Source organism: Sarcophilus harrisii, chromosome 2 (assembly GCF_902635505.1).
Source record: "Sarcophilus harrisii chromosome 2, mSarHar1.11, whole genome shotgun sequence".
Classification (NCBI taxonomy): domain Eukaryota; kingdom Metazoa; phylum Chordata; class Mammalia; order Dasyuromorphia; family Dasyuridae; genus Sarcophilus; species Sarcophilus harrisii.
This window is the reverse complement of record NC_045427.1, coordinates 448,268,560-448,287,622: the sequence shown is the minus strand read 5'-3', so window position 1 is coordinate 448,287,622 and position 19,063 is coordinate 448,268,560. Positions and strand designations below refer to the sequence as shown.

The window sequence follows — 19,063 nt, the reverse complement described above, 5'->3', positions numbered from 1 at the left end:
AGCTGAGGAGATTTAGGGATCACTGGGATGTTTGCCAGGAACCCTGTAACAGGAAGAAAAAAAAAGAATTATTCAGAGGAACCTTCTAACCACCTTCAAATTCTATGAATAACATTTCCCATTTCTATACACCTTCAAGATTATAAAATTCTTTTTACCCTACATCCCAGTGAGGTAGGAAGCGTAAATATCATTACTTACATTTTACAGATTCAATTACATTCAAGAAACATTTGCATACCTAGTACTTAGCACAGTGCCCGGCACAAAGTAGGCACTTAATTAATATTTATTAATTGATTAAGTATCTATTATGTGCAAGGCACTCTGCTAGGTGCTGATGACCAAAAGATATAAATGAAACAGTGTCTGCCTTTATGGGACTACATTGTACTGGGGGATACAATATAGTCTTCCTTGGATATTTCTGGATGGACAGTATCCATTTAGGCCACCATCTTCATCTTTTCCCAACCAGAAAATTGCACTCTACTCCTAACATTTCTGAGCTTTATAGGTCACTTTGGATTTATCTTGGCCTTATCTTGCTTAGTTAAGTCTCTGCCATTTCTAGCTCCCCTGTACGTACTGTCTTCCCAATAGAATAGAAACTCCTTGAGGAAAGAACTCTCCAGTATCCTTTAGTTTATATCTGTAATAATTTAGTACCTGACACTTAGTAAAGGCTTCATAAGTGCTTTAATCTATCTATATCTATATATGCAAGATGATTTGAGGAGGGAGGACTAATGAGAGGAGATTTTCTATTGGAGGTGGCACCCGAGTTAAACCTTGGAAGAAGTTAAAGATTCTTAGAAGAGGAAATGAAGTTAAAGTCCATTCCAGGTATGGGAATAGGTGGTGTGAAGATATGGAGAATAAAGAATGAATGTTTGCAAACAACTAGGCCAGTCTACCTAAAGGGTAGAGTACATGAAGGGGAATGATATCAATAAAGTCTGGGAAATTGGATTTGTTGGTCCAGATCATGGAGGTCTTCAAATGCCAGGATCAATAATTTATATTTTGTCTTAGCGGCATCAGGAAACCATGGAAGAATCTTTTTGTAAATTAAAATTTAAATTTCAGTACTACTTTATGGTTTTTAGTTACATGCAAAGATAGTTTCAACATTCATTTTTGTAAAATTTTAAGTTCCAAATGTTTTTTCACCCTCCCTCCCCAAGACAAGCAATCTGACGTAGGTTATACATACATAATCATTTTAAGTTTATTTCCCCAATGGTCATATTGTGAAAGAAAAATCAGAACAAAAGTGAAAAACCATGAGAAAAAAAAAAGCAAACCCCTCACAAGGTGAAAAGAGTTTGCTTTGATCTGCATTCAGTCTCTATAGTTCTCTCTTTGGATGAGGATAGTAGTTTTTTTCATATATTTATTTATTTATTCATTAGCTCATTTATCCATTTATTTAATATGTTTCTCCAGTTACATTCAAAACAATCTTTATATTTGTTTTTTTTTTTTAAGATTTTTGAGTTCTAGGTTTTCTCCCTTATCCCCACCCACAATTAAGAAACCACATGTGAAGTTATATAAAACATTTCCATACAAGTCAAGTTGTGAAAGAAAACATAGATCTGAGAACAGTATTTTCTATCCCAAGTATATTGGAATCATCTTGGATCACTGAATTGCTGAAAAAAGCTGTCTCTCATAGTTGATTACACAATCTTGCTGTTACTGTGTATAATGCTCTCCTTGTTCTGCTCATTTCACTCAGCACTTCATGTACAGGCTTTTCTGAAATCAGCCTGTTCATCATTTCTTATAGAAAGATAATATTCCATTATATTCATATATCATAACTTATTTACCCATTCCTCAGTTGATGGGCATCCGTTCATTTTCATGGAAGATTCTTGAGCAGGGAAGTAAGGTGGTGAATATTCTAGTATCTTTGAAGAGTATGGATTGAATATGGATTGAAACATGGAGGCCCATTAGGATGCTATGAAAATAGTCCAGGGAATAGAGAATTAGGGTCTGAGTTAGAATATTTTGAGGTGATGTGAATAGAAAATAGATAATGGCTAAGAGGTGTGGTAGAGATAAAATGCATAAAACTCAGCAACTGGCTGGCTAGATTAGGAGGGTTAAGGAGGAGGAAGAGTCAAAGATGACTCTCAAATTGCAACCCTGAGTGTCTGGGAGGATGTATCATTGCAATAGCTTTCAATGTGATATTTTAAACTCCAAAGAACTGCCAAAAGTCTGACTGTCTAGCTTCCCTGATCAAGAATGTTTAGTAGCTCCTTATTGTATTTAGGAAAAAAAATACAAACTTCTCAGCTTAGCATTTAAAGTCTTTTGAGTTGGCTTCAGCCTACCTTTTGGGAATTATTTCACATTATTCCCCTTTATATACTCTATGTTCCAGCCAAAACAGCCTTTTTTTTTTTTTCTATTACCAAATTCTGCATTCCATTTCCCACTTCCATTTTTTTACATAGGCTGTTCCCTATGCCTGTAATGCTTTCTCTTATTCTGCCTCTTAGACTTTTGACATTCTTCAAGACTTAACTCAGATGTCTAATCCCGCTGGCTGTGTGTGCTCTCCCCCTGCAATCATCTTGTAGTTACCTAATTATATACATGTTGAAGCTTTCTAGAAGAATGTAAGCTGCCTGAGGTTACAGACTGCTGTTTTAGATTTGTATCTCCAACACCCCATATAGTGCTTTATACATGGCTAGTGAGCCTTGCTGAGAATTCTATCTAGTCTTGTTGACTTTAGATTCTTTAGAATAAATGGTCAATTTAGTCATCCCCCTGCTTCTAGCCAATTGCACCTCTAAAACCAGTCTGGAGAAATCATTTTCTCCTAATTCTGGCTTCTTTGGAATAATTTCCAATCAAATGTTCCTAAAGGCCAAATCAGCTCATTCCCCTAATGATATTTTTTAACCACATAATTAACCTACATTCCAAAGGAGATACAACTAAAAGCCAAGGTGAGGGAGAAAGGGCATATGGGGTCAGTGCCTGGGAAATGGGATCACCTTGGAGAATTCTTAGCTTCTGTGTTGTGAGACAAAAGGTCACATTCCTCAGCCTTTTCTCTAATTCCATTCCATCTCTACTATCCTCTAGCTCCAGAGTCAAATAATTATAGAAAGGAAGTAGTAGGAGTAAACAGAGAAAATGACACCGAAACCCAGAACTCTGCCAACTCCTGAAGGGTCTAATGATTCACGACTGGTTGTGTCAACACCAAGGCTGGAATCTTCAGATTACTGAGTCAGCCAAATGAGGCTAAGAAACGTATTCACCCCCAAACTTTAGCTCCCCTATAGCCCCCTCCTCTTCCCTCCAACACCCTTTCCCTGTTCTCTTACCCCCTCAAAATGAGCCCACTCTGAGAATGGACTGTATTAGGGGTCCACATATTTGGCCCCAAATATGGTCTGTAGGGGAAGGAAGCCTGATTGGAGCCATCCCAGAGGACTCATAGAGAAATGGTCCCTCAGGGTTAAAAGTGACCTTTGAGGGGAAAATGACTTATTGGAACTGGAAGGGACCAAAACATCATCATCTATACTTTAATGTCCCTTCCCGACCTAACATGTTATGTTCCAGCTCTCTTCTAATGCTAATTTCCTTAGATTCCTGTTAGGTTTAAAGCATTCTATGTTCTTAAGTTTTTGTGTTCTAAGATCATTTATACTCTAAAGTTCTATGTTCTAAATTCATTCTTGTTCTGCAGCCCATGTTCTTAGGTTCCTTCCAGATTTAATATTTTACATTCTGCATTCTATATTGTGAAGCCATATTAGTCTAAGGAGAAAAATGTAATAAGGAAACTTGGGCTCTCAGCTCTCCAGCTTCCTGGCTGTGATTCTGGACAAATTATTGGAAAAAAACCCCTTTCAGTCTCTTTTCTGGTCCCTGAAAAAACAGTGATAAATACTTGCACTACCTTCTTGTGAGAAAGGGATTTGCTCATTTTACAACATCTATTCAGTTACCAACTACTAATACTGGACTCCAATAAACTCTAATCCACAATTCCTGGACTTTTGAGTAGCACTTCTCTACTCCCCTAATCCTGCGACTGGCAAGAGGCGTTAGAAGTCCAGCTCAGCGGCGAACACTTAGTAATGAGTTTTTGCAAAGGCTGGTAGGGATGCTCCCACTTAGCAGCCCCACCTCGTCCTGCCCTGGGGTCTCATGGACCCCCGAGTCCGGCCCCGACCCAAGCCTCCCGTGGCCCCTGCCCTTGTCTGGAGGGCCTGTTTCTCACCTGGAAGGGACCCGCGGCACGGTCAGCCTTGCCCAGGCGTCCTCCTCAGAGTTGGGTACCAGGGGCTCTCTCTGCCTCCGCGCGGCCGCAGCACTCGCTCTGACCCTTCTGGCGGCGGCTCCCCGAGGGGAGGAGGCGGGGTCCGAAGATCCTCCTCCCGAATTAGGGCCGCTACTTTAAAGCGCAGGTTGGATTCAAGGACCGAAGAAGTCGCGGGGCCGGGGAGTCTCCCCGATGGTTGAATAGCCTGGATTGTGAGTCCAGGAGACGACAGGAAGAGCTGGGACATCAGTTGAGCCCTAGACACCCCACCTGTACCCAGAGACCCTTCCCCACGGGCTGTTTCCTCTAGCATCTAGTAGGCAGAGCGGTGAAACCTTCCCTCACCTCCACTCGCTCACCCTTTCTCTCCTCCCCGCTGTGAACCCCTCATCAGCTCAAGTCCACTTGCAGAGGTTTCAAGGTAGCTTCATTGAAAGTTAAAACTGAGGACGCAGAATGTTTCTACCGTGACCATACAATGTTTAGAGCTGGAAGGGACTATTTGCGCAGAAAACCTAAAGCCCAAAGCAGGGAACTCATGGAGGGGGTGGTTTGTGGGGCGAAGGCCATGGGTTCAAATCCTACATCAGTCACTTATCTGTGTGACTTCAGGTAAGTCCCTTACTCTGTTTAGGCTCAGATTTCTCACATATAAGACCCCACCCAGGTTCAAATGTATGACATTTGTTTGGTGAATATATTGCAGCTTCCTTATAGAATGTAAGTTCATTTAGGGCAGAGACCTGCCTTTTTTTTTTTTTTTTTTTTTTAAAGCATTGTAACGGGCATATAGGATACTTTCTTGCTTGCTTGCTTGATTTTCTACAGAAGGAAATTGAGGCCATTCGAGGTAAAAAAACAAAACAAAAACAAAACCTTGTTTAAGTTTACAATAGTTTGCTTGTTGGGGATTAAGTTAAAGGAATTTATAAGATCATAAATTTGAACCTTGAAGGGACCCATTGAATCTACCTGCCCCATCCCCTCTATTTTTCAGATGAAGAAGTTGAAATCACAAACTGGTTAAATGACATGTTCAGCTCTTGCAGCTAAGTATCTAAGAGAGGATTTGAATTCAGGGCTTCCTAAATGGTGCCTTGAATAGAATACTGCACTTAGAATCAGGAAATGCTGAGTTCAGATTTTGCTTCTGACTTACTATCTGTGTGACTCTTGGCAAGTTATTGACTTCTGTCAGCCTCAGTTTCCTCTTCTGTAAAATGGTGGGAATCCTGTTAAAACTTTTGGGAACTCCGAATGCTAGCTCTTTTTTACTTTACATCAAGTACTCTACCCATCGTTTCATCTTGTTATAGTTAGGAGCATCTTATGAATTCCAAAACATACAAAATCAAACCAAAATTAAGACCAATTTTTCAGAAGGCTTTTGTCCAAGATGTCATCCTTGGAGACAAATACAGATCCCAAAATAAGCTAATGGGGATGGGAGAAGGAACATCCATCTTCTTGTCCAGCACCATGGAGTCAGAACTGGGGTATTTATTAGAATACTGGATTAGAATTCTGAAGTTTCTGAATTTCCAAATGTGGGTCATTTGTGTGTAGCTCAGCCATCCTATGTACTTTTAACAATGCTGATGAGGGTGATACTCCAAAATTTAAAAGAAAGAAAACAAGCATTTATTAAATTCCTATTATGTAAGCACTTTACAAATATTATTTCACTTGCTCCTCACAGCAACTCTGGGGATGATATCCCCATTTTACAGTTGAGGAAACTGACTCAGACAGGTTAAATGACTCATTCAGGATCACCTAGCCCATTTGTGTCTGAGGCCAGATTTTAACCCAGGGTTTCTGACTTTAAACCTTGCACTCTATCCCCTTATGCCTCCTAGTTGCCTCCAAAAGGATCAATGATTCTTGATTGTTTTGAGTACCCTATCCATTGATTTACTTCACAACTCATTTATGATGCAGTAGAATACCTTAGAGAATTGCTGGAGCTGAATAATTCATTACTCATGGCCAAGCTGAGCCAGGAGGAATAAGAGCAAAGGTTGATAGTTATAAAGCACTTCATATTCCTCAACTCATCTGATTTTTACAACTGCAGGGAGTACAGGCACCTATGGAAAAAATTAGGTACAGAGGCCCATGGCTGGAAAGTGGTAGAGTGAGGGCCCGAGTCTAGACCCTCCAACTCCAGTCATCCAGATACATTTGCCAAGCTAGTGCCCATCTCCCCCCATTTCCTTCCACTTCATCACCCAGGCTCCAAGGAATGGCCAAATCTAATCTCACTTTCCCAGATTGTCCTCATTGTCTTTGATGGAAGCAAGCCACAGACCAGGACATTAATTTCAAGCTTTATGGGTTTTGAGGTGACAGATGTATTGTCTCAGACAACAGAGCCCAACCTCCTAGCTCAGCTGGACGCTGGCTATTGATATTGCCCTTCTTTTTAACCAGAGACAAACTGTTTGGAGGCCCATTATTGGGGATGGCAGTGATTTAGGACCCCTCAACAGTGGAGGAACAACAAGGGGACTTACGAACGTAAAGGGAGAGCTCTGGAGGAGAGAGGGTCCAAGTTGATTGTCCTCCTTTTTGCCCTCAATCCCTTCCTTGCTTGGGCATACACAACAAACTGCCCTTTTCACGGGCCTGATTTATTGGGCCATGGTCACCATTTTGAAAAGGTAGTCAATAGACCTTTGCTGTGATACTGATATTTAGCTGCAATAAAATGAGCCTCTTTTGCTAGTAAGAGAAAATTACAAGTTGCCATTGGTAACAATTCAATTCACATTTCCATAGTGCTTTCAAGATTGCTCACATTTTGTGGGAGTAGGTAGTGCAAGAATTATCCACAATGTTTTATAGATGGCCCAAATTGAGGATCAGATGCAGTGGAAAGAGGACTGGATTTGGAGTCAGGAAACCTAGGTTCAAATCCTAATGTCAACATATGTCTGCTATGTGACCTTGGACAAATTGTGTAATGCCTCTGGGTCTTAATTTTCTCATTGGTTAAACAAGAAATTTAGGCTATATTAGTAGTTTAACAAACTCCTTGGGATTTTATGATAATGGTCCAAGGGGTTTGGGCCAAAAATTCTTTAATAGTGCCTTAAGTTATAAATAATTGTAATGAGTATTGTGAATAGTATATGAAATTACCCTGAGAGCTCACTACATGTTTTGTTGTTGAAAAGAATTTGTGGAACAAAAAATACAGGGGACCATTGAATTAAAAAATTTCTGAGATTCCTTCCAGCTATGAATCCATGATCCAAATATTTTATATTGTGAACTCCTTTAGAGCAGGAACTAATTTTTTGCCTCTTTTTTTTTTTTAAGTCCCCAGCAATTAGCAGTATCTGACATATATAGGTGCTCATTGGGTTTATTGATTGGTGCATTTGAATAATTTGCCCAAGGTCACATAGCTAGCAAATAAAATTTTAGCAGTAGATTTTGACCTATATTTCTTGCTTTTTTTTTTCTACTGTGCCATGGCAACAGGTTATAAAGGGCATGAAGAGAAGTTAATGTGAACTATTGTTGGAAAGGTCAGTTAGAGCCAAATTGTGGAGGCCCTTAAATGCTAGGCAGAAGAGTCCACACTTAATCCTGGAAGCAGTGGAGAGTGATTATATTTCATGGACAGATCTGTGCCTTAGCTATGTGAAGGGTGTATTTGAGAAGCAGCATTACTTAGGAAGGGATAAGTCCTGGTGAGAAGTGATGAAGACCTTGAATTGATGTAGAAGTGGAAGGATCAGGATGGATTCAAGAGGAGCTGTATAAGTCCAATAAATAGCTATGGACATTTAGAAATTACTTACTAATTTTTAACATTTATTTTTATAATATTTCAGTTTCCATTTTTCTCCCTCCCCATCCCCTCCCTAAGATGTCAAAATATCTGATATAGGTTTTACAACTACAATCTTATTAAAATGTATTTCCATGTTAGTCATGTTGTTAAAGAAGAATCAGAACAAAAGGGAAAAAGCACAAGAAAGAAAAAAACAACAAAAGCATGATAATAGTATGTTTCAATTTGCATTCAGACTCCATAGTTTTTTCTCTGTATTTGAATGACATTTTCTTTTGAGATGATCTTAGATCATTGTGTTTCTGAGAAGAGAAAAGTCTATCAAAATTGGTCATCCAAACAATGTTGCTCTTATTGTGTAGTGTTTTCCTGGTTCTGCTCACTTTACTCAACATTAGCTCATGTAAGTGTTTCCAGGTTTTTCTGAAATCAGCCTGCTCATCATTTCTTATAGCACAATAGTGCTATATATGTTATATACCACAATTTGTTCAACCATTCCCCAGTTGATCAGCATACCCTTGATTTCTAATTCTTAGTCGCCACAAAAAGAGCTGCTATAAACATTTTTGTGGGGCTAGGCAATTGGGTTAAGTGACTTGCACAGTTAGTTATATGTTTGAGGCTGGATTTGAACTAGGTTCCTCCTGACTTCAGACCTGGTGCTTTATCCACTATACTATTTAGCTGTCCTTGCTATAAATAGTTTTGTACATGTGTGTTCTTTTCTATTTTTTAAATGATCTCTTTGGAATACAGATGATGTAGTATTTCTTTTGTAGCTCTTTGGGCATAATTTCAAATTGCTCTCCAGAATAGTTGGATCATTTCACAATTCCACCAACAATGCATTAGTATCCCAGTTTTCCCATATCCTCTCCAACATTTATCATTTTCCTTTTCTGTCATATTAGCCAGTCTGATAGATGTGAAATGTACCTCAGAGTTGTTTTAATTTGTACTTCTCTAATCAATAGTGATTTAGAGAATTTTTTTCATATTATTCCAGATGGCTTTAACTTCTTCATCTGAAAACTTTGACTATTTATCAATTGGGGAAAGGAATGGACATTTGAATAAATTAGAGGAAGGGTAATTTTATGACAAGGGAAGACTCAAAGTTTCCTTTGCAGTTTCAAATGTGAGTGGATGGTGTTGCTTTTTTTTGGGGGGGGGGTGTAATTTTTTATTGAAGTTTTTTTATTTTCAAAACATATACGAAGATAATTTTTCAACATTGACCCTTAAAAAACCTTGTGTTCCTAATTTACCTCCTTTTCTTATTTTCTCCCCTAGATGGCAAGTAATCCAATATATGTTAAACATGGTAAAAATATATGTTAAACGGGAGCAGCTAGGTGGTACAGTGGATAAAGCACCAGCCCTTTAGTCAGGAGGACCTGAGATCAAATCTGGTCTCAGACACTTAATACTTCCTAGCTATGTGACCCTGGGCAAGTCATTTAACCCCAATTGTGCCGCAGCAAAAAAAAAAAAAATAATAATGTTAAATCTAATATAGGTATACATATTTATACAATTATCTAGCTGCACAAGAAAAATCAGATCAAAAAGGGAAAAAATGAAAAAGAAAACAAAATGCAAGCAAATAACAACGACAAAAAAGAGTGAAAATGCTGTTTTCAATTCCCACAGTCCTCTCCCTGGGTGTAGATGGCTCTCCTTATCACAGTTCTATTGGAACTGGCCTGAATCATCTCATTGTTGAAAAGAGCTACGTGATGGTGTTGTCTTAAGGAGAAAAGGGGAAGCTGGGAAGAGCTTGTGAACCTTTCTCAAGAAAATTCTTTCCAGGTCTGGAGATACTGAATATAAGATGCAAGTTGAATACCCAGGTATAGATTTCTAGGAAGCAGCTGAAGATCTAAGGGAGATAGAAGTCAAGGAAGCTATTAGGATTGGCTATAAAGATTTTCCCATCTGTTAAATAAGGATCTTAGATTATTTCTAGGATTCCTTTCAGATGCTAAAAGCTATGAGCAGAAGGACAAAGAGACTTCTCCAGGGAAGTTGATTGGAAGAAATGAAGATCTGGCAGGGAATAATTATACCTCTACCGACAACAGCATGAGCTTAGGAAGTAGTTTATAGTTCAGTATGGCTAGAATAGGAAAACATGAAGGAGATTAATGTGAAATAAATGTGGAAAGATAGGCTCGATTTAGATTATAGAGGACACTTAATGTCAGGTCAAGAAGTCTGTATTTTATTTTGAGAGGCAACAGGGAACCACTGAAATAATGAGTAGGGAAATAAAATAGCCAGACTGGTGTTTTAGGTATTTTGATCGTTCTGCAAATGGGTAAAGGATAGTTTAGAAAAGGATAGTTTGTCTCAATTGGAGGCAGAGAGAGACTAATTAGGGTGCTATTATAATAATTCATATGTAAGATATGCATATATCTTGAACTAGGGTAGTAGCTATGGAATAAAAATGAGAGAATAAATGTCAATTAGTCAGTCAACAATCATTTATTAAGTGTTTACCATGTGTGAGATAGAATTTGAGAAATGTCTTGGGTAGAATTAATCTATTCCAGCAAATGATTGGCTATGGGGAAGAGAGAGAGAAAAAAGTGAAAGATTAAAGTGAAAGATAACTTTTGAGTTACCTTTGAGGATGTCCTGGTGATTAGGATTTGATACATGCCAAAGAAATGGGGAATTAAGAGGAATGGCATGTTTGAAGGAAAAATGATTAGTTTAGCTTTGGAAACGTTGAGTTTGAGGGACTAGCTCCACATCTAGATGGAGATGCTTAACATAAAGTTGGAATTTTGAGATTGTGATTCAAGAAAGAGATGAGAGACAGTTGTATAGATGTGGGAACTTTCTGAAAAGAAATGATGACTGAAAACATGGTAATTAATGACATCCACAAAAATGAGAATATAGTCAGAAAAGAAGAAGAAGAATAGGAGGAGGAGGAGGAGGACGGAGAGGAGGAAGAGGAAGACAAGGAGGATCCAGGATAGATCTCTGAGGGGCACCCATCTTTAAGGGGTAGGAGAGGCATGATGAATCAGAAAAGCAGAGTGAGAAAGAGCAGCCAGACAGATAAGAGAAAAACTAAGAGAAAGCAATGTCATGGAAGCCAAGCAAAGACATTATTCAGAAAGAAGGGATGGTCAAGAGTGTCAAAAACAGAAGACAGATTAAAGAAGACAAAGACTATCAGATCACATGTGCCTCTATTTCTAAGTAAAGTTGGAGGTAATTTCATCTGTAGAGACAAAAGGTAAATAGGATGGCATCAGGGTCTTGAAGAGAAAGGAGAAGGTTTGGAAAAGCTTTTGTGAACAGCTCCATTAAATTTGAATTGAATCATCTAATCTAAACCCCTTTTATGAATGACGAGGGAAAGTGACTTTCCCAAGATCACAGAGATAGCAAATGTAAGTATTAAAACCAGTATTCAAAGCTACATCTTCCAACTTTAGCTTTGGTGTTTTAAGGTTTCAGTTTCCAAATCTGGAATTTTTCTCCAGCATATAGATCACTGTGACTTGATCTTTAAGGTAACCACCTACAGGTTAAAAGTGGCAAAGTAACCAGTAAATTGATGCAGTTAAAATTCAAGTAAACAACTATAGGAGAACTGTGTCCCTTTATGGGAAATAAATTCTGTTTCAATTGGCAGGTGATAACAAAATTTGAATTTTCTTTTTAAATTTTTAAATAGTATTTTATTTTTTCCAGTTACAGGCAAAGACAATTTTAAACATCATTTTAAAATAAAAATTTGAATTCCAAAATTTTTCTCTCCTTCCTATTGATTTGTCTTCTATAAGACAGTAAGCAATTTGATAAAGTTTATATATGTACCATCATGTAAAATATTATTTCCATGTTAGTCAGGTTGTGAAAGAAGAAATGGAATAAGAGGAAAAAACTTGGAAAAAAAGTGAAAATAGTTTACTTTAATCTTCATTAAGACTCCAGTTTACGTCTGATAGGTGTAAGGTGGTATCTCAGAGTTGTTTTAATTTACATTTTTCTATATTAAGTGATGGTTTAGAGCATTTAAAAATATGACTTAAGATAACTTTTGTTTTTTCATCTGAAAAGTGCCCATTCATATCCTTCAACCATTTATCAATTACGGAATAACTTATATTCTTCTATATATTCTCTCTATATTTGACACACAAGGCCTTTATCAGACATTTGCTGTAAAAGTTGTTTCCCAGTTTTCTGCTTTCCTTCTAATCTTGGTTGCAGAGATATGAGCCATTTTCAGCATAAGAAATATAGATTATCAACGATCCAATGAAAAATGTTTCAGATCACTTATAGAAGAAATGTAAATTAAAACAACTTTGAACTTTCACCACTAACAAAGTTAATTAGCAAAGATAATAGTGCAATTCTCTCTGTATTTTTGGTTTCTCTGACGTGGGTATTACCTCCAACATCACAGATTAACCTATTTATTGGAGCTTCTCTTCATTGTCCATTTGTGGTATTTGTTCAAGAAATATATTTTCTGCTTATATGTATGTATGGGGTGGAGGAAGGAGCAACACGGAGGGGTGTTTGACAAGTTTATTGTTATTCAATCATATTCAATTCTCTATGACTCCATTTGGGGTTTTCTTGGCAAAGATACTGGAATGGCTTGCCATTTCCTTTTCCAGCTCATTTTACAGGTGAGGAAACTGAGGCAATCAGGTGGAGCCAAAAAATCATGGTTTTATGTTTTGCCTCTGACAAATACTAGATGTGTGACTTTGGTTAAGTCATATATCTTCTCAATGACCTTAGGCATATCTCTACAACTATAAGTTGTGGAGAAGATAATGATCTTTATTATTGGAAGAAATTCCTCATTGGGAGTTTTCTATGATAATGAAATTATAGATTTTTCCCCTTCCTTCAAACACACACACACACATTCATGCATGCAGACAAACACATGTTCACAATACATTATATATGTATGCATATAGCACAACACTCATATACACACAAACATATACATGCTCATTACATATACATGCATGTAGGTATATTCTTTTTTCTCTTTCTTGGAGTGATGGCCAAGTTCTGCTGGCATTTCATGTAACTATATCATTGTTTGGGCAGTAGACTTTCTCTGTTCACTTTGTTTTTCATGTGGATAGTCAGGGCAAACTTTTTGGACTGATTAATTATCTCTTTTATGAGACTTGGCAGCATCCCAAGATTTATACAGTAAGTACCATGTTACCCCCAAATAGGCACATTTGGACAGTTTCTCCAGTATATGGGAAAACCTCTTTGATTTGTTCTTTGAATTGGATATCCTTGGGAAAGATAAGATATATGTCTATTAGTTTTATGCCTCTCAATATTGGCAAATATATTTGGAAAAATAAAATGCCATAAAAATAAATTGGTGAATAGTAGGTTGCTAAACAAAATCAGAATTTTATATAATTCTGATTTATGCATGGAGGGCAGCTGAGAGGCACAGTGGATAAGATAGCTGGGCCTGGAGCTAGGAAGAACTGACTTCAAATCTAGCCTCAGACACTTCCTAGCTCTATGAGCTAGTCATTTAATTTTGTTTGCCTCAGTTTCCTCATCTGTCAATGACGCTGGAGAAGGAAATGGCAAACCACTTCAGTATCTTTGCCAAGAAAATCTCAGATGGGTTCATGAAGAGTTAGACATGATTGATTGAACAACAAAGTCCCCTGGCACTCAATCCACTGTACTTTCCAGCTGTCCTAAGGTCTTAAATTTGAGTTAAAAAATAAATTTTATAAGTACAGGATAGAGGAGGTGCAGTAAGACGGCAGTTTGTCCAAAAATGATTTGTGAGTTTTATTTCATATGTCAGTGGTTTGATATGACAGTCAACAAAGGGAATGCAATCTCAGGCCACATTAATTTCAGTTCTTTAGACCATAGTTGAAGGACTTCGATGGTGAGGACCCAGAAGATGGCTACTGGAATGACTAGTTTTTGTCCAATCAGGCTCAGTTGTAGAATATGGGGATTTTTATCCTGGCAGGAGTTAGGTGAGATCTGGGTTTAAATTGAGACTTACAAGCTGTGTGATTGTGGCCAAGTCACTTAACTCAGTTTCCTCCTGGGGATAATAATTACACTTTTGCTGTTACTTTATAGAGTCAGAGGAAACATCTCTGTAAACCTTAGAGCTTTAGAGCTATATGGGTTATTATAATGTGACCTATTTCCTTTGTACCATTCGTTGTCTAGATAAGGATATTCCACTCAATGTATTGCCTTGCTTGAGCAAATCATTTTTTTTTATCTCAACCTCAGTTTACTCATTTGCAAAATGAGGGATTTGGATTAGCAGACCTTTAATGACTCCTTCAACTCTGACAGTCTATATTAGCCTTTGAGATTCCGAGGGTGGGAAGCCTGGGGAGAGGGAAGGGGAATGGCTGTTGCTCAGAAAAGATGGTCTAGGACTGCAAATTCAGTCTAAGATATCCCACAAAACATTTCTCTTCAGTTTAAGCTAATTCAGCTCAATTCAGTTCAGCTGGCTTCCAATTTTATCTTACTCTGCCTCTTACTCTCAAAGTGAATTTTGACAAATCCGCTCATTCCCTTAAACATAGTTTCTTTACCTATTTTTAAATGCTACGCTGGGGGATGGGGGGAGTCTCAAAGCAGCCATTGCCAAGCTCCCTTCCATCTGGGACGGACCAATCCTACGGATGGAGCCGGGAAAGCAGTTGGGAGAAAGGAGGTAGGTGGCGCTAGAAGCCTGCTCACCTGTGCGAGGACCAAGGCGCTGGGCTGTGCTGGGTCTAGGAGCCGCACCTGGGAAGATGGGCGGGAGGCCCCGCTCTGACTCCGAGGTAAAAATAATCATTGTAGGACATCTGCTTGGCTGTCAACAGCCACGAGGGAAATAAAGCAGTTGTCCCCTCCAGCAAAAACCTGCTGTTCCTGTTCCCCAGACTGGCAGCCAGCAACTGCTCGGGCGTTTGAATGCCAATCCAATTTGAACGCCTGGAATTCACCCCAGAGAGGGGGGTAGTCCAACTTTTATCAGGCCAGAGAAAAACAACAGGGCTGGAATAAGGGAAGGGAATGCAGAACAGGGAACAGGGAGCAGCTGGTGGAGGGGATCCCAGTAGAGAGATGCTAATAATAATATTAATAATAATAATAACAACATCTGTTTGACACCAGTATTCCCTTGGTGATATTTGTTTGGTTTTTTTGTCCATGGAAACCCATGAAACAGAAAAAAGGGTTCTCAGTTCTGGGTGCCTTGCCTCCTCTCCTTGTCTTGCATCACTCAGGCAGAGTGATGAAGAGAGCAGATCAGAGTTCTTGAATTGTGTCCAAACATTAACTGTTGGTCCTCTTGGTCCGTGATCATTGTCCAGTAGAATGGACACAATTATTTCCATGTGGACATTCTCAGTATAGATGAAACCAAAAGAAGAGAGAAATCACTGCTAAATGAAAACTCAGCTTCTGGATTCTCCTGGGGGAGAAAAAAGTTGGTTTCATTATATTCCCCCAAAGTAACCCTATTTCATAGGACACTAGATTGGTCATTTCAGCCTGAACTGCTTATGATGAGTATACATTAAAAGACTATATGAAGATAAATGTGACTTTGGCAGATGATGAAACAATGGGAGTAAAGAATTGGATGAGTTACTTTAAATTAATTCAGCATAAACTAAAGGACCAAGGGGAAGGGAACACAGAAGAGGAGAGTTAAAATGTTGGAGAATATAGTTTGGGATTAAGGAATGAGAAGTCAAGGATTTGGGATTACTCCAAAGCCTTGTGCTTTCATCTCATGAATACATTCTTTAAAGAACGAACAGTTAAGAGGTAATGTGATTGGGAGACTAGAGAGCCACCCTTGGAGTTGGAACGATCTATGTTCAACTCTTGCCTCTGACACAATGGTGAATAACCATGGACAAGTCACTTAGCCTTTCAATGTCCAGGCAACTTTCTGAAACCAAGTTGCAGAGGAAGTGCTGACCTGCTTTGGTAGAGGGAATTTCTCACTGGATACTTGGATGAAACTTCAGGTCTAACCTGTCAAAGGGGGAAAAAGAGTCCAAAGGTACTAGATGATGTGAACACTGAAAATCATTTACAAAGAAAGAAATTGACTATATTTTACCAATGGGTTAAGGGACAGCTAAATCAGAGAAATTTAAGGTAAAAATGATGAAAAGCATTTATTTCTGTGGTTTAGTAAAGTCAGTGGATTAGTAAAGCCCCATGCTAAATTCAGTATTGCACGTGCTATATTAGGAAGTGGCAATGGCACTAACGGGTGTACAACTGCATGCATACAAGAACACACACAGAAGAACTCCTTTGTCTTCCATGTCTGATGGAGTTTTAAGTGCTATACAGCACCTGCTTTAGCTGCCTTCGTGCTGCTGTTGAACGTTGTTCTCATCCACCCATTCCATCAGGGGAATTGTGCTTGAGGTAGACATCCCCTAACTCACCAAACTCAGATGAAGTCTGTGGATGACCAGTTCTCTAAATAACATTTTTCAGTATTTTTTCTTTTAATAGTATTTTATAATTTTAAAATACATGCAAAGATAGGTTACAACATTCACCTTTGCAAAACCTTGTGTTCCAAATTTTTAAAATTTTATTTAAATTTAAATTTTTAAATAAATAAAATACATAGATTTACAAAGAAAAAGAAAAGAAAAAGTATTTTCTGGAGGTAACACAATGTTCAAGGCATCCAAGGAGATATTTTCAAGGTATCTCAAACAGAGGAAAATTCTTGGTTGATGGACTGAAAGACTGAGAGGTGAAAAGGGCTTCAGAACTCATATAACCCAAACCCCTTTATTTCTAGATAAAGCCCATGGCGATAGATTGACTGACTTTATTCAGATCATGCATGTAATAAGTACTATGAAATATTTCTGATGTTGGTTTCTATATGAATCAAGAATATCTTTGATGAAAACAAGGAAACAGCCAAGTTTTCTTAATCTGTTTTCTTTGGAAAATCACATGAATGAATGGAAAAAACTCTGATCCAGGCACTATCCTTGGTGATAGGGGCTAGAAATACAAAAGTCAAACAATCCTTATCCTAAAGGAGCTTATATTCCAATTGGGGGAGACAACACTTAGTTGGGGGGGTGGTGGAGAAGGCTAGTAGGGAGTTTTGATCTGAGGAGTCCCAGAGTTGGTGAATGGAACCATAAAGCATAAGTAGTCACACTCTTTCCAGAAACAATGGCAGTACTGATTTAATAGAGATGAAAGGTGAAAATAAGGAGTCAGTGATGTTCAGAGTGTATGGCTGGATGGGATCTGAAGCATAGTTTGGCTAAATGTGGTGAGCTAGGTAGGTGATCAGCAAAGTTCAGCTTCGGGTGAAAGGCCATAATGGAAATCTGATATAGATCTTTGTATGGAGAAGTGAGATAGCTTAAAGGCAGATAGAAAGCTGCTTGAGATGGTCAACTGGATGGGAAATCTTCATAAATGAGTGATACACAAGATCCCATTCTATTATTTGGTGACTGAAAGAAAGCTTTGGGCTTATAAGACAAAATGTAGGCTTAAAGATGCCTCTCACATAAGGTACCTTCTCTACTCAAGCTAAAACAAATACATGAGGTTCTATGAAATTTATGTGACCATGGAAAAATCTTTGGTCAGTGATCATCTGTGTAACAGAAGCAAGAACATAAAACAAAAACTCCCTCAAGGAATTCATCAGTGTTATACAGGGTGGGCTATATAAAGCCAAATGAAAGAGGGATGCTCAAGTGCTTCAGTTTATAGATGATTCATTGCTAATTGTATCAAATCCCATAATAATGCAAGCCTTTTTCAGTGAAATTAACAGTCACCTAAAAGGGGTTGATCTAATTATCTTCTAGGGGAAAATGAACCGCATGATACACATTAGCCAGATTTAATACGATATTAAAAGGGCAGCTCATTAAGTTAGTCTATATATATATATATACACATACATACAAAACATTTATCTGTGCTATATATATATATATATATATATATATATATATATATATAAAGAATTACTGTAGATGGACAATGATTGGACCAAGATGCTGAAAGGATCATTGTCACTAAAGCCCTTTTATAACACTAGTATTTTCTTATGGATGCAATATGGTTTTGAGTCATGGAGCACTAAGACAAATCCCATTGCAGGTAGCCTAAAAGACCATGAATTAAATTCATAAAGGTTGTAAATAATTTCCATGAGTGGTGCATGGATGTAAAAGACATCATTAAGATTGAATATGACTATCTTTTGCCTTTTTCAAAAAATCCCATCATTTAGCTTGCTGCCTGGCATATACTAAGTGCTTAAGAAATGTTTTTGAATGAATGAATATATTGACTGGGGAGGGAGGAGAGAGGAAAGAAAGGAGAGAGGGAGAGAAACAGAGAGATAAGAAAAAAGAGAAAGAAAAAGAGAGGGAGGGAGGGAAGGAGAGAGAGAAAAAAGGGATAGAGGGGGGGAGGGAGGGAGAGAAACAGACACACAGAGACAAAAACAGAAAAAGAGAGGGGGGAGAGAGAGAAAAGAAAGAGTGACAGACACAGATAAAGAGAGACCAATAGAGACAGAGACAGAAAGAGAAAGAAAGAGGGAGAGAGGAAGGAGGAAGGGAGTGAGAGAAACAAAGAGAGAGGAGAGAGAAAAGAAAGACACAGATAAAGAGACAGAGACAGACAGAGACAGAAAGAGAAAGAAAGAGAGAGAGAGAGGAAGATCGAGGGAGGGAGGGAAAGAGAGAGAAAAGGATAGAGGGGAGGGAGGGAAGGAGAGAGTATGGGGAAAAGAGGAGAGACAGACACTGACAGAAACTGACAACAGAGGAGAGAGAGAGAGAACTGAAATTTATTAAGAAGTATTTTTTAGTGTATATTATATGTAACCCAAGACCCAAAGCCCATTGATATGATACTGT

At 38.3% G+C, this 19,063-nt stretch overlaps 1 protein-coding gene across 1 annotated transcript in view; it reads right to left on the bottom strand.

The window, feature by feature from the left end:
• Nucleotides 1–4,553, bottom strand: part of ADGRD2 (adhesion G protein-coupled receptor D2) — a 45,973-nt gene extending 41,420 nt beyond the window's left edge. Inside the window, exon 1 of the mRNA XM_031949326.1 lies at nt 4,324–4,553. Coding sequence (XP_031805186.1) covers nt 4,324–4,553 — 230 coding nt within the window. The remainder of the gene's footprint in view (nt 1–4,323) is intronic.
• Nucleotides 4,554–19,063: the final 14,510 nt, after the last annotated feature.